The sequence below is a fragment of the Lepidochelys olivacea genome (assembly GCF_965140295.1).
Source record: "Lepidochelys olivacea isolate rLepOli2 genome assembly, chromosome: 5".
Taxonomy (NCBI): domain Eukaryota; kingdom Metazoa; phylum Chordata; order Testudines; family Cheloniidae; genus Lepidochelys; species Lepidochelys olivacea.
In genome coordinates this window covers 26,521,722-26,537,048 of record NC_140415.1, presented here as the reverse complement: position 1 = coordinate 26,537,048, position 15,327 = coordinate 26,521,722, and the positions used below count along the sequence as shown (strand labels likewise).

Genomic DNA, 15,327 nt, shown 5'->3' with positions numbered 1-15,327 from the left:
CCCACTTTTGACAAATGCTTTGAAAGAAAAATATGAAGTGCAAAATCATATAATAGTACTCTGTAGAGACACTGTTGGCAGATTCATGACCAACTATGATTAATTTGAAATTTTGTTTTTATTTGATAAGCGTGGTAGTGGTTTTTTTTGTTTTGTTTTGTGCACAAATGTAATAACTTAGTATCTTTTTTACCAATATGGAAGCTTAGATTTTGTAATTGATGTGACCCACAGATTTGTCATACCCTATGTTATGATTAAACAAATTAAAATTTGAGCCATCAACCCTCTTGAATGTTACTATTTTCAAAATGGAAAGTGAAAATATGCCTCAACTGAGGTAGTTGCATAACTTTTTCTCACATTAATGAATCACTTGTACATAACACTTTCTCCACAGACATTTGAGATATTGGTAAGCAAAAGAAAAAACAAGCTTATTTCTTTTGTCCCAGACTGTTATATACCAACTTTTAATGGGACAAGATGGTAAAATTAAGAGGAAAATAAGATTTTTTAAACATGCAGAACATCACTATGCTATCATTTCCCCGCCCCACTCATTCACTTTCTTTAAAACCACAACTCATTTAACTGAACCCATTAAATTTAAGTTTAAAACTGATTTTAATATTTCCATCTCTTTTGAGGTCACAATGAGAGTTTCTTTGCTTGCTTTCAACCTTCACTATCATTTTGGCAAAAGTCAGGGGTCTCTTGAACTTCATGACCTAATCATTGTGTTCCTTTTTAAAATAAAAATGTAATTTTAAATAATCATTACATTCACCAAAATAAGATAGTCTTAAAAATTAAATTTCAGGTGAATGGTAATCATCTAACTTGAAATAATTACATTTATAATTTTAAAAAGATATTTAAAACTACAATATGGTATTATAAGGAGCACTTAACTATCAAAAAGACATGAGAAAAAAGAAAAATCAATAATCTGAAAGCAAACAAATAGTTCTATCTTACTCCTATTATAGTCATAGGCCAAACTCATATTGAATATGAACAGGATCAAGTTTAAAGGTAGAAGTCAACAGGTTAAACTTTCTTAGGTGGAAAAATCACCTAAAGCAGATCAAAAGTGTTGAATGCTTTACTACCAGAAAAATTCGTTCACCAGTGGCTAGTAGGAAATTTTCCCATTGTCAAGTTCTGCTGAATGTAAACTTTCACTAAAAAAAAAGGCACATTTTTCCAATCACAAATGTCTAAAAGTAAGCAAACACATCCAACATTTAGAAATCTAAATAAATGGCTTCACTTTCAGAGGTGTTGACTTCTACAAGGGTTGTAAGTGCTTAGCATCTCTGAAAAATTATACCACAAGTTTCTAACGTTTTTGCTGCAAAGATAAACTTTCAAATGCGAACCAATTAAGTTCTGTCTTTCTGAATCTGCAAAAAGACAGTCCATGTCTTATTCTATTTTTGCTCTCCAGGAGATGAACAAAATTTACAATAATCTGGTCAGTTTCAGGACTGTGTTCAGAAGTAGATGAGCATCATGTCTATTTCACTCTTTTGCACTTAGACAATGCTTGGAGCAGCAGCAAAGGCAGGCGCTGGAGTGGAGGAGAAAAAAAATAGAGGACAACCCACACAACTCATGGTAGACTGGACATGGAGAGAGGGGTGAGGTAACTGAGACCTCTCCTCTTTGCAGTAGCAAACTAAGATATATGAGAGAAAGATATTGATTGTGTGTGTCTGCTTCTGACATCTGACAACCAAGGGGGTTACAAGTTGATCTGATATCTGCTAAGGAATGGGCATACAAAAGATGAACCTTCCAGAGCACTATGTTAGTATAAATCCTGGGAGTGGGAAGTGGTAGAGTCCTGTAGTGAGACAGTGATTCTGCACACGGGCCCTGCAGGACCTGCTACCATAATAGCGGGAGCAGGTAAAATGTACTTTGTTGCGGGTAGAATTGGGTGGGAAAAAAACCAGACTGCAGTAATTTGTGGGAAAACACTAAACCTCTCATCAGTTTACCATGTAAAAATTGCATCTGAATTCCATTTATATATAGATTAACCAATTTTTTTTTTAAAAGTAGCATGGGGAAATCTGTCTCTCTTGCAGAATTTGCAGGATCTAAAGTTTTTGTGGGTAGGAGTGGGATAAAAATGCAAGAAACAATGCAGTGATGGGTAGGAGTAGGTATTGTGGGGTGCGGTGGAAGCAGAATTTTTAAAAGTCCCGTGCAGGGTTCTAGAAATTCACCACTTGCTTTTTAGGGTTTCCTTCCACTTTTTGTGTCAACTTCCAGCTATCATGTCTGGGAAATTTTTCAAACGATAAACCTGTTCAATACAACCCAGACAGGGCAAAGCCTAGAACAGAATTAAATTAGACACTTTATCTTTGCTTGCGCTAGAATTATTTTTAAAAAAATCCATTTTATCATTACAAAGTCACATAATTGTATTTCTATCCTATTCAGAAGTTGAAAAAGCAAGGAAGATATTTCCCCCTAATGACAGCATTCTAGTAATGCTGTTTTGAATACATGTATATTTAATATACAAATTTAACTAATTTAAAACTTTTATGTAAATTTCCTTATAGTCCCTGTGTTAGGGCCCCTGCTGGAGGCCTCATGCCCCTGCATCAGCCTGCCCCAGAGTAGAGCAGCGAGAAGTCCTCCAGGCAGCCTAGAGTGGCTGCAGAAGAGCGGCCAATCAGAGGAGCTGCTGGAGTGACCAATAAGGAGCCAAAAGGGCCAGATAAAAGGGAAGCAGCAGAGCAGAGCCTTCAGTTGCTGTGTGGAGCTTGACAAGGGAGGCCCAGGTGCCTGTCTGGCTAGATGAACAGCATGCCATGGATAGCTCACTGCAGAGAGATCACCTGTCAGAACCAAGCCCAAGGAAAGCTGCTGAAGACCAGCCGAGAGAACCAGCGGCCAGGGGGTGCTTGCAAGAGGCAGGTGCTACCCTGATGTAAAACCAAAAAAAGAAATGCATGCTCACTCCAGCCAACCAAAGGGAGCTGTCCATGAGAGGTGGGTGCCTCCCCCCAAAAAGACTTTGATTGCAGGTATATTGGCTAGAGAAAAGGGGGCACTTGTAAGAGGTGGGTGCTGAACCCCGTTACATTATGGTACCAAAGTCGGATCTTCAGACTGACCTTGTCTAAAGGGGGCCAGGACAGAATTCACTCTTTTACTTGGTCAAGCTTTCAACTGTTTTACTACAAGCTTTTAACTGTGTTATTGTGTGAGGCCAGAGGCAGCGGCAGCAACAAAACAGTGAAGACAGAGGCTGAAGAAAGCTGGAGGCAGAGGTGGAGGCAAAGGCAGTTAGACAATGAAGGCAGAGGCCAAAGAAGGGCCGGAGCCAGAAGCAGGCACAGAAACAGGCAATATTTTAATTATTTATTGGGCAGAGCCAGAGCCCAAAGAGAGCCAGAGGCAGCCCAAGTGGAGTACACCCTGACTAACGGGGGCATGAGAAAAGACTGGGCGGGGGGGGAAGAACCACTGCCTCAAACCTGTCTGAAGGGGGAGGTGTGTGGCAGGGTGGACTAGGTCCTGAGGCCCCCTGCTGGAGGCCTCATGGCCCTACATCACTCTGCCCCAGACCTAGAGCAGCAAGAAGTCCTCCAGGAAGCTTAGAGTGGCCGCAGAAGTGTGGTCAATCAGAGGGGCTGAAAGGAGGACAATCAGAGGAGCAACCAATAAGGGGCCAGAAGGGCCAGATAAAAGGCAAGCAGCACAGCACAGCCTTAAGTTGCTGTGTGGAGCTTGACAAGACAGGACCGGGTGCCTGGATGGCTAAACGAGCGGCAGGCCACAGACAGCTCACTGGGCAGAACTGAGCCCAGGGAAAGCTGCCGAAGACCAGCTGAGAGAACCAGCAGACAGGTGGATGCTTATGAGAGGCAGGTGCCACCCTGATATGAGACACCCCCCACCCCCCCAAAAAAGCAGGCTCACACTAAAGCAACCAAAGAGGGCTGTCCGTGAGAGGCGGGTGCTGGCCCAAAAGAAGACTGATTGAAGGTATATCAGCAAGAGAAAAGGGGGCAGTCATGAGAGGTAAGTGCTGACCCCATTACAGTCCCACATGCTCCCATGTTTTTTCCAGATGCCTGGGGAGCCTTTTAGTGCAATGGACATGACTCTCAGCTGGTGTAGTCAATAGAGCAACACCTATTTATATCAACTGAGGATCTGGCCCATTGAATGCAAAACTGAACAAGACACTGTTTGAAGCCTCTTTCTATTATTATACCAAATGAAAGTTATATCTGCCATAAATCCCAAATGGTCTGCAGCTCTGCTGGTATAGTCTCTAATGTTTATAAAGGCGCCTTCAAACATTGCACTCATCAAGATAATCAATAAGTCAAACTTCTGTAAATTCCAAGCATTCCAGATATTGGTTTCACAGCATTTAATAGATGTTCTAGTTTCACCATTGGAAGCACCATTGGTGCTTCCTGAACCATAGCTATTAAACTTACAGGACTTAAAAGCTCAACCAGATGTACTTATACATTTTATAAATTCCATGAACTCTATTTTTCTCATGGAATTTACAAATTTTGCCAGCTTCGTGCAAGTAGCTACAATTCACAAAGAATTGCAAGACTCCTTAACTGTGGCATAAATACCTTTCAGCTCCCCTACTACTCCTTCCCAGTTATGTTATAAATGTGAATTGCCCCATACATCTCATGAAAGGGGGGCATGGATCAGTGTTCATATCGCACTCCCCATCAGTACCCAGACCAAATTTGGCAATGAATCCTGGTCATGTGCCACCTGAGGCACATTGCACATATGCTAAGGAGATGATCTCCTGGAAGCAGTGAAGGATTCTCCTGACCCAATCAGAGAACTGTGTGGGAGAGCAGGAGGAGAATGCAACATGCCAAGCTCACTTAGCCAAGACATAGATATACCCTGGATGCTGGGGTAAGTACGGGGGAATCCACTGGTACCGTTTCTAGGAGCAGAAACCACTACCCCTGCCTCACTGGGAAAGAAGGCCTTCAACAGGGCCACAGTGTGGGGCAGAGCCACAGGGAGCCCCTGTGACAGCTTATGCTCAGGACCATGGAGTGCATTACTCCAGCCTGCCAATTACCACATGAATAGTGCTTAGACTACAACATGCCCTGAAAACTCAATATGGGATCCAACAACCAAGCAGGATTCTTTATTTCTCACGCATCACCCCCAGAAATAAATGTTCTGAAGGCCAAAGTATACCTCTCACTGACACCAAGAGTTCCATTTCCATCAATAAGTTTGAATAGATGTAACTGTTTGCAACTTCAAAACAATTTTGATGTCACACAAGTACATTTCAGGAAAGATGTGGACAAATTGGAGAAAGTCCAGAGAAGAGCAACAAAAATCATCGTTAAAGGTCTAGAAAACATGACCTATGAGGGAAGATTGAAGAAATTGGGTTTGTTTAGTCTGGAAAAGAGAAGACTGAAAGGGGACACGATAACAGTTTTCAAGTACATAAAAGGTTGTTAAAAGGAGGAGGGAGAAAAATTGTTCTTCTTAACCTCTGAGGATAGGACAAGAAGCAATGAGCTTAAATTGCAGCAAGGGTGGTTTAGATTGGACATTAGGAAAAACTTCCTGTCATAGTGGTTAAACACTGGAATAAATTCCCTAGGGAGGTTGTGGAATCTCCATCACTGGGGATTTTTAAGAGCAGGTTGGACAAATAGCTGTCAGGGATGATCTAGATAATGCTTAGTCCTGCCTTGAGTGCAGGGGACTGGACTAACTGACCTCTCGAAGTCCCTTCTAGTTCTATGATTCTATAAGTATAATATTGGCTCTGCAGTGTTAGTGGGAATAAGTATCAGTAAAAAAAAATTAGTTGCTTCTGTAGGAAGAATACACTTAAGGAGCAGTTTTAAGTAAGATGATGCCATTTTTACACAGTCACAGAACAGCTGCACAGTGTTATCAGTGTGTCTTAACAGAAACTTCTGGGGAGTGGTTAAAATCTCCTTTGTAGATCTAGCCAGAATCTGAAAGCATTCAGTACAAATACGGTATCCATGCTGATTAATCCTAAAATGATCTGTCTAAATATGAAAAATGGTCCTCTGCACTAGACTTTGTCAAAGATTCTTCGGTGAAACCACTACAGTTTTTAAGACAAGCTCATGTGCGATATGACAAGACCCAAAAAACGGTATTCTACACAAGTTTAAAAAAAAATCCCATTTGTCCTATGGAGAGTAGGAAGCTTTTCTCAACCAGCATCAGCGTCTACAGAACTGAAGCCTCTATTAAAAATAATTACATTTATTTTTGTTGTGGTGGCTTCCAAACATGAATTGAATGTAAACCAAATCACCAATATCTTCTTAAGTCTGCAGACAGTTCCATTTCCTTTGTGGCTGCTCTTTATTTTGGCAAGCTGCTGCAGAGAGAACTGCTCCTTTCCAAATTCTATGAGTAGCCAGGAAACTGAGAAGAATCAGCTCAATTTCATGCTGCAGCTCAAGGGCACAGCTATGAGCAGAAACAGAGGCAGACACTGGAGCTATTGACTGGAAAGAACGAAGAACTGGAATCTGGGTAGAGGAAGGATTGCAGATATAACCCACTCACCGCAGCCAGACTACTGAGGAGAAAGAAGAATACCAGAGACCTCACACACAACCCACCTTTGCAGTAAGAGTAGAAGGGGGAGGAGGAGTAGAAGGGGGAGGAGGAGGGACTCACAGATTTTTAGACCAGAAGAGAACATTATAGTAATTTATTATTATTTGAATAACACAAATCATAGAATTTATCCAAGCGATGCCTGTATCAAGCCCATAACTTCTGGTTGAGCTGGAGCTATCTTTTAGAAAAAACATTCAATCTGTGAACGGAACAGAGAAAATGTTCCTTTTTCCTTCAAACAGCCAGAGGGGATTGGAGGGATGATTCAAATTTATTAATGGCCTACTAGCTAGAGGCCTATATGAAGAACAGTGATCCCAAATCAAGGTTCAGGATAACAACTTGGAGAATCCCAGGAACCTCCTTTTTCCCAGCAATGCCCCTATTTTTTAAGTCTTTGGCTAACAGGCTTATCCCTCTGTCTATTAGGAGTCTGTTAAAATTACACAAGCCCATGTACCTGGGATGGCTGTGCAGCAGAGAGAAAGCTTGATGGAGAAAAAACTGCATGCCACTAAGGATTTGTTTAGATGAAAAATTGCACCAGTTTAACTAATGGTGTGATTTTTAAATTGATTTAATTTGACAGCTGCTAAAAGCTGTTTGGACACTTATTTCAGTTGAAACCAGGTTTATTTTAGGTCATCTTAAATTGATTAGGAAAATTTTAAGCTAAATTTAAATAAACCAATCAAACTGAATGAGTATCTATAGAGGGTTTTGCAGCAGTTCAACAAAATCTGTTTAAAAATTAAACCAGAGCAACCTGTGTGCATAGACAGGCCTCAGAGGTTTCTTGGGGGGTAGCAGAAGAAGAAAGGACAAGGAAAATACGGGGAAGGAGGTGCAGAACACCATGTAGGAATTGTAAGAGAAATAGACGAAAGTTAGTGGGGGGAAAGAAAATGGACATTGAAGACAACACGGGAAAAGACTCACCACAACTTATTATATGATAGAAGAGAAAAAAAGCTGAGTGAAACCATGCAGGAAAGTAATGAATAAACAAAAGCAAGGGTGTTATCAAAAGTTACATTTATAAGAATGTCTGACAAATTTAAAAATTAAATGTTGTACACAAACACAGAACAATAAATTCCTTTAAATTGGAGAAGGCATAGTTTTGGGAAATGGCACAAGTGTTTTTCATACTGGCTAGGCAGAATCCTTCAGCCAGCAGTTGCCAAGGGAGACCTTTAGATCTAGTTATGAGTGTTTTCAAACACTGAATTACACCGAATTATTCAGCATCACACATCATAGAAACAGATTGTCTATAAGGTTTTCAAATGTTAACATAGAACACACATGCAGAATTTGAAGTGCAAAGGCAGTTTCTGAAAAATGTGGATGGCCACATGTCAAAAGATTTATAAAAGAAACCTAGTCACTTTAACTACAGACTCTCCATCGAGCTTATTTCCAGTTCTCTAAGACTATGAGTCTAGAAACAAAACTGAAAAAACTGACAGATGCTAGTTCAGGGATTTACATTTTTCCCCACTAACAGAAAAAAACGTTTTCACTTTGGAAAAGTGACAATATATTGCATGTGTCTATATATGGAATATAAAAAGGGGTAGTTTAAGTTCTATCAGCAAGAGTTTAAGATGAATGCATTGCTCATGTGTGGAAAAGCCATTAATCGCTAAATGGGCAATTTAATCACCACTAAAAAGTGTCATTACAACCTTTAGCCACCATGTGTTCTCTACATGCCACAAATTACAGAAAATCTATTTTAGGAATATTTTAGAGGGTGCATATATATAAACTGCAAAGGACTCAGAGGGAGCAAGAACCTCTAAAAATGATCTAAAATACATTTTCTACACATGACAAAATTATGATTTCAAAGTCCATCATCTTAGGCCCTTCCAAGAGTAGTGCTGGATCCCATCAGAAAGCATAGAATATTCCTTCGTCAATGGTATAAAGCTCCCATTTCTAATCTTTTAGGCTGAGATATGAGACATAAAATTGTGATTTTTCATTTCTAGAAAGGTTTAGTTATGGTTGCAAGACCCAGCCCTAAACCTCAGAAAGATAACTGTGTGAGGAGGCAGGAGTGAATCTCACATTTTGGAGATGAGAACTTTTCACTGGTAGGTTGATATTTAAAAAAATATAATTGGTGTTTTGAGCAGCTCAGAGGTTTGGAGAGCTAAAATAAACTGTGAGCAGAGATTAGGTGTAGCAGTGAAAGGTGCATGATAAATTTATCACATGGTTTTTTATCTCCATACTTATGTACACACATGCACAACACACAAAGAGCATTACTTCATCTTACTGAATCAAGACAGCTTTATAAGAAAATGTCTAAATGTCAAATCTGTGAGCAATTAGATATGATGTTAGCTATTTAAGCAGCTATGGGCTCATATGTATAAATGTATGTATTTAAAAGCCTCTTCCACCACACAATTGATTTATCCTTTATTTTGTGGCCTGACAGACTTGTAGATGTTGACACATTATGAGTTCTACAAGTTTTACATTCATTTAACATCTAAACACTTAAAACCATAATTTTTAACTTGATGGTAAGATAGCTTTCACAATGTGGAGTTATAGTGTTTATCATCTAAATGAGCACTAAGAAACAAATTTGATCAGTCATCTAAATGAAGTTTTAATTCAATACAAAAATCACCCACCTAAAAACATACAAGCTACATCAAATAAGATTCTGTCCACACTATGAATTCAACTACGTCAGCAGACCAGGTTATATATATCAATTAAAAGATCTTCAGTCTTTCAGCATAGATGGGATCAGACAGACAATGGTGTTTCCGAATTGAGCTAAAGGCTCAAGGCTAATACATTAACACAGCCATGCTGCTTTAAGCATACTGGGGGACAACCATGTAGTATGTGGGTTCCCGCAATACTCATTTATAGTGTAGATTGGTTAGATGAGTTTGCCCAATACAACTAGGTGTCCCTACTGAATCATATCATTCCATTCATTTTTTAAGAAGCTATAGATTCCAGGAATAGTAAAAAGTCTTAGGGCTGGATTATACGTGCATGTTTTGCACTGGTGTAACTAAATTGATTTATTTACCCCACTGCAATCCCTAATGTAGAGACACTTAAACCAGTTTAAATCATATTTATACCATATCTATACATGATTTAGAATTAAGTGTCTCTACATAAGGGATTTGCACAGGAGCGTAGTCCCACCGATGAAAGATTTCTAATATCGACAAGCCATTGCATAACTGAGATTATACAGAGTCAAATGGAAACCACTCACGTAATAAAACAGAGAAATAATTCATTAGTGCCAGTTCAATTAGCTCAAATTTTAAAAATATTTATTCAATTTCTATCAATAGCAATATTAAAAAAAATTTAGGAAGAGAGGGAACTTCCTAAATGTAATACAAATTAACCTTAAAAGAGTCTTACCTTTATTTGATTTGGATGACTTGTTCTTGTTGGGTTTAAAACAAGAGCTCCTTGATTTATCTTCTCTGTCTTTAATAAATTTTTGTACATCATCCAAAGAAAGCTTTTGCAGAACAACTACTGGCTTAGCTCCTTTATTTAGATCTTCTACTAGCCCAATCTTCTCCACTTTGTCCTTTTGTTCACCCTTAATTTCAGTTTTCCTTGGCTCCTGAGTGACATTGCCATCTTTATCACGCTTGATTTTTGGAATAACAAAATGTTTCAATGCACCAGATCTTCCCCCCAACAAATAACTGGGAAACTCTGCCTTATTGTCAGTGTGTGGTTTATTACTATCCACTTTACTCTTATTACCATCTGTCCTTCGTTCATCCTTGCTGTTGGGTGATTTAAAACCAGGTTTATCAAGTCTTGATTTACTAGAATCTCCTTTACTTTCCTGTTTAATACGAGGACTGTCTGGTCTTGATTTTTGTTCCCCAGAAGAGAACCTCTCTCTTGACTCACCAGACTCATGTCTATGTTTTCTTTCTAGTTTCTCAGTTTTTGAACTATCAGATTTAATCCCATGTTTGGAGTCATGCTCACTTTTGCTTGAGGATCTCAAATATTCAGGTCTTCTGATCTTGGATGGATCTCCCTTATATCTCTCTGATTCGCCCCTGTCCTCAGATTTTTGTTTAAGGTTATCATGGTCACGCCTTGGAGTCTCAGGAATTGAACGTCCATCTGGTCTTTGTTTTGTTGGATCTGATCTACTTTCAGATTTTACCCTGGAGGGATCAGATTTAATTTCCTGTTTATGTTTAGATATTTCAGGTTTCCTCTCTGAAGACGGTTTACTAGAATCTCTTCTATTATCATGTCTATGTTTTGGCGTTTCAGGCCTGCCTTCATTCTTCTGTTTTGGCGTTTCAGGCCTGCCTTCATTCTTCTGTTTTGGCGTTTCAGGCCTGCCTTCATTCTTCTGTTTTGGCGTTTCAGGCCTGTGTCTTATTTCCTGTTTGCCATTATTTTGTTTGCCCTCATTTTGTTTCACGTCCATCTGTCTGTTCTCATTTTGTTTTGTTTCCATCAGTCTGCTCTCATGGTGTTTCACATCCATTAGTCTGCTGTCATGCTTACTTTCATGTTTACCTTCTATCTGTTTGCTCTCATTGTGTTTACTTTCCATCCATTTGCTTTCATTTTGTTGCATTTCCATCTGTTTGCTCTCATTTTGTTGAATGTCTGTCTTTTGACACTCAGAATCTGACTTTTTTCTAAGGGTCTCGGGATGGTTTTCAGGTTTAAGTTTAAGAACTCCAACAGGGTCTTCTTGGGGAATAAAAATAGATCCATCATTACACTGTTTTATTTCTTCAGGCTTTTTGATGGTGTCTGAATCCTGAGTTACAGTTGCCTGAGAGTCCACTCGTCCTGCTTGCTGAAGATCAATACTAACCATCAATGCTGGCCTTGACCCATTTCCTGCAGAACCTGTCTCCTGAGAAGCTGGTCTATTTCCTCCAGTAGCACCCCCAGCCTCCTGTGGATAAGAATCTTGTTTTCGCTTCTTCAAAGGCTTATCTGCAGATTGAAAGAAAAAAAAAACACAATACACATGAAAGGATAAACCTCTAAGCGAAAGACACCCCCCCCCCCCCAAAAACCTGAAAAACAGTCTCCCTACAGAAACACAGGCAACAAACCTACCCTATGAAAGTAAGTGTGTGCATATCTGTAAACACATTTTCAGTATATTCATGGATTATGGTTTAATGTTAAAAGAACATGAAAGATAACATGCAGCATTCATAAATCAGCAAATGAAAAAGTTAAGGTGTTCCTCCATAACCAGAATTGCTTTTTATGCATAGTGTAATACATTTTCTACTGCAGGACCCAGTTTGATTCAGTGCACGTAAAGGGAGGCGAAGAAAGCAGAGTTTTGTAGCGAACAAGGCATGGATTCTCTCTGCCCTGTTCACTGTGGTGTTTGGATTGTGTGCAAACAGTTTAAGGGACTAAAACTGAACAGTTAGAATAAAAAAAACTAAACTACCACCTCTGGAGAAGTACAGTGGAAGAGCTGAGGCCTGCACTATAATTCATATACACAAAGGGGCAGTATTGTGAATTTCCAAACCTGAATACTTCACGTTGCAAGCTTAATTTTTTAAAATATTATTTCTGAATGGAATATAAATATCCTCTAACTTCAATTACTTGATTGGACAGTTAAGATTTCAATTTACGGTTTACAATTTACAAAATCAACATATACTTCGAGTAGAATCCTGATAACTTTGGATTTAAAAAAGCAGCACCTTGTCATGGGTAGATTATAAGAAGTCAATATAAAAATAGTATATAGCATGTTTATCATCCATTAAACCTAATTCATTACTATCAGGATTTCCCAACAAGGTATTCTAAATGAACATTCATCTGGTGGGTCCCTGAAGCTAAAAACTTTACTTGCAGTACTTCCCATACTTTCAGGTGTCACAAATCTTTTTGTATTTGGCAAACAAGACCTGAAATGTAGGGTCTGTTTTGTTTTTGTCTTTTAGTTTTTTAAATTCTTTCTTTGAATTTTCAGTTCTTTATTGCAAGATGGATTTTCCCAGCTTCACCTCTGTGTCAGAAGAAAAAAAAAATCGACAAGATATAAGAGAGAAAAACATAAAAAGGGTAAGCTTCAAACTCTGAGGGTAGTCGGAGAGATGAAATAAAACTCTGCAAATTGATAATCTCCACAGAAGGAAAATTACAACCTCTGAAAGATTCTCACCCTGGAGAGTAAAAAGCTTGAAGTATCTTCCCTAAAGTTAAAATGAGAGCAAAGTTGTAACAAGCAGCAACATGGTCAACAGTAATAATGTGAACAAGGGATTTTTTTCTCTTAATTTTTGTTCATATCTCTATGTACATATCTATAAAATGAGGACTTGGATGAATCTTAAAAATGCAACATCACATAAAACATTCACGACTGCAGAAGGAAACAGCAAGCAGGTATAAAACTCCACACAAATTGGCTAAAACTGCAAATAAGGAACACTGGAAAATGTAAATAAAACTTTTTTTTGAAGGTGGGAGAGCTTTACTTTAGAAATAAATTCTGGAGCAAAGTGTTTGGAATAGGATTCCCTTCCAACAGCTGAAGACAAGCAAGAATGCATTGTAAATGTGTGAGGAGAAGACCACATAATTGGCTTTGGATAGGTCTATGAACGCTCTGGTTCCGGGCAGGTGGTTGTGATAACCTTGCCTCTGGTCAACTGACCCTTTAACAAGACTTCAGGTGATAGCAATATGAAATGAACTCAGACGTCCACTTGGTTATTGGTCCTTTTGTTAACAGCATTAACCAGCAAATTGATTTAAAAAGAAACAAAATAACGGTTGGAATTTCTAGACTGCACCAAGTAAGAATTCCAAAGACATTTTCACATCCAGTGTACAGAGAAGGGCCTCCCCAAGGTGGGCATCAAAGCATGAGAATAATGTGGGGAAGATGATGGGCTCACTAAGATGGAACTCTGACACCATCCAGAGAGGTCACGAGGGCCTGAAGCTCATTTACTCCACAAGATGAAGTCACTGACGCTAGGAAAATGAACTTCCATGAAAAAAAATTAACCTCAAAAGAGCTGAGTGGCCCAAAAAGAATTTTCTTCCGTTTTGTCAAGACCAGAATAACTTTTCATGACACAGAAGACTTTATAACAGGAGGCTAAAGAAGTTTCAAGCCCCTATAAACTTGACAAGAAATTGCAGAGAAAAAGGTCTACCTTCACCTAGGTCATAATAGGCCAAAAGAGCTGTTCAATGTATCTGGGAGGATTTAGTCTAAGTTGGACTCAAACAAGCAAAGAAGGTGGTCAAGCAGTTTTTGCATGGAAAGGGACTGGCAATCTTCTTTCTAGACATTGCAATCTTCAGTAATGTTAAGATGACCTGACATTAAATTCCTGCCCAAGTTTCTTAGACAAGAATAGAGACCATATCTTATTACTCATATCCAGATGTGGCTGATCTAGGACTGTGGCAAAAATGTTTCCCAGTTTTTAAATACATTAACTGACCAAGCTCCATTTGGACTGGATCTGGAACTATTAGGTGGATGGGGAGAGAAAAGGGTATATATATACTGGAGATTAGGACAGATTAAACAGGAAGGAAGTTAAGATGACAAATAGGAATGGGAACCGGTATTGGAGGAGTAATTTCTGACAGATGTCCCCTGGTTAGGAGTTACTGGTTGATGGGGTTTATTGTTTTATATGGTATGTGTAGCCTACCTGCAGTCCTTATTCATGCACTCCATGGATTACCAATTCAATGTTGCTGAGAGGTTGCAATAAGGATTAAGGTGTTGCCATTAGACCTTATTGATGGTTCTTCCCAACCTTCTTCTCTTACATATCTGCCTTCAGCTAGCTGATTTAGTCCTCTATCTAGTAGGTGTCTATTTTTAAAGACATAATCAGTTATTTAAAATTGTGGATGAAACCTGACTAGATTACTTTGTATGCCTATTTGGCCAATTGTCTCCAGATGGATATCCGGGGTCTAGCATGAGCAACAGGAGGATCAGCAAGCAAGTGTGGTTCTCCTGGTTTTATTAAATCAGGAATGTAGGCAGTTTCTCACACTAAAATTGGATTTATGCAAGCATGTGGTCTTCTTGCTTATAGATCAAAAAAGAGAAAGTGGGAGTATTGCTAGGATTCTCTTCTGTACCTCACATTTTTTGAAGGTGACTAAGGAGGAAAGAATAGGAAAGAATCAGGAAAGATGAAAATGCAGACATAGGAAAGAATCAGTTGCTTATTGTTTTGGGTGATTGCGGATGGCTTTTGAATAGATTGAAGGGTCTATTATTGTTGAAGATCTGCTTAGACTATCAACTTCTTGGTGCAGGAACTGTGTATTTCAGGTTGTGGTGAGGTAGTTCTAGCATAATTTAGTATCCATTTAGTCCAGACTTCTCCAACTGTTTTCAGTGTGGGTTTAGGCTTGAATATGGCACAGAAATTGCTCTTAAATTCACCCATCATTCTTTTGTTCCTGAGAAGAGCAGAAGCTTGATTTAGATGATCATTTATCCAAGACTCTACAATGCTACCCCACCTATTCAATACTACTAGGAGATACTAGGAGAGGTAGTGAGATGGCCTGAGTACTTGCTTTCCAAGTATATGGCTATGGCTGGGACATGAATGACAGCTACCTACGTGAAACTAATCT

At 39.0% G+C, this 15,327-nt stretch overlaps 1 protein-coding gene across 4 annotated transcripts in view; it reads right to left on the bottom strand.

Annotated features, from left to right (window-relative positions):
* The window catches only part of NIPBL (NIPBL cohesin loading factor), a 294,436-nt gene that overhangs the window by 102,203 nt on the left and 176,906 nt on the right, over nt 1-15,327 (bottom strand). For 3 of the 4 annotated variants that reach the window (XM_084629342.1, XM_084629343.1, XM_084629344.1), the window contains exon 10: nt 10,087-11,658. The exons of the other annotated variant lie outside the window; for it this stretch is intronic. In XM_084629342.1, the coding sequence (XP_084485468.1) occupies nt 10,087-11,658 (1,572 nt within the window). The remainder of the gene's footprint in view (nt 1-10,086; nt 11,659-15,327) is intronic. 4 annotated transcript variants of the gene reach the window in all.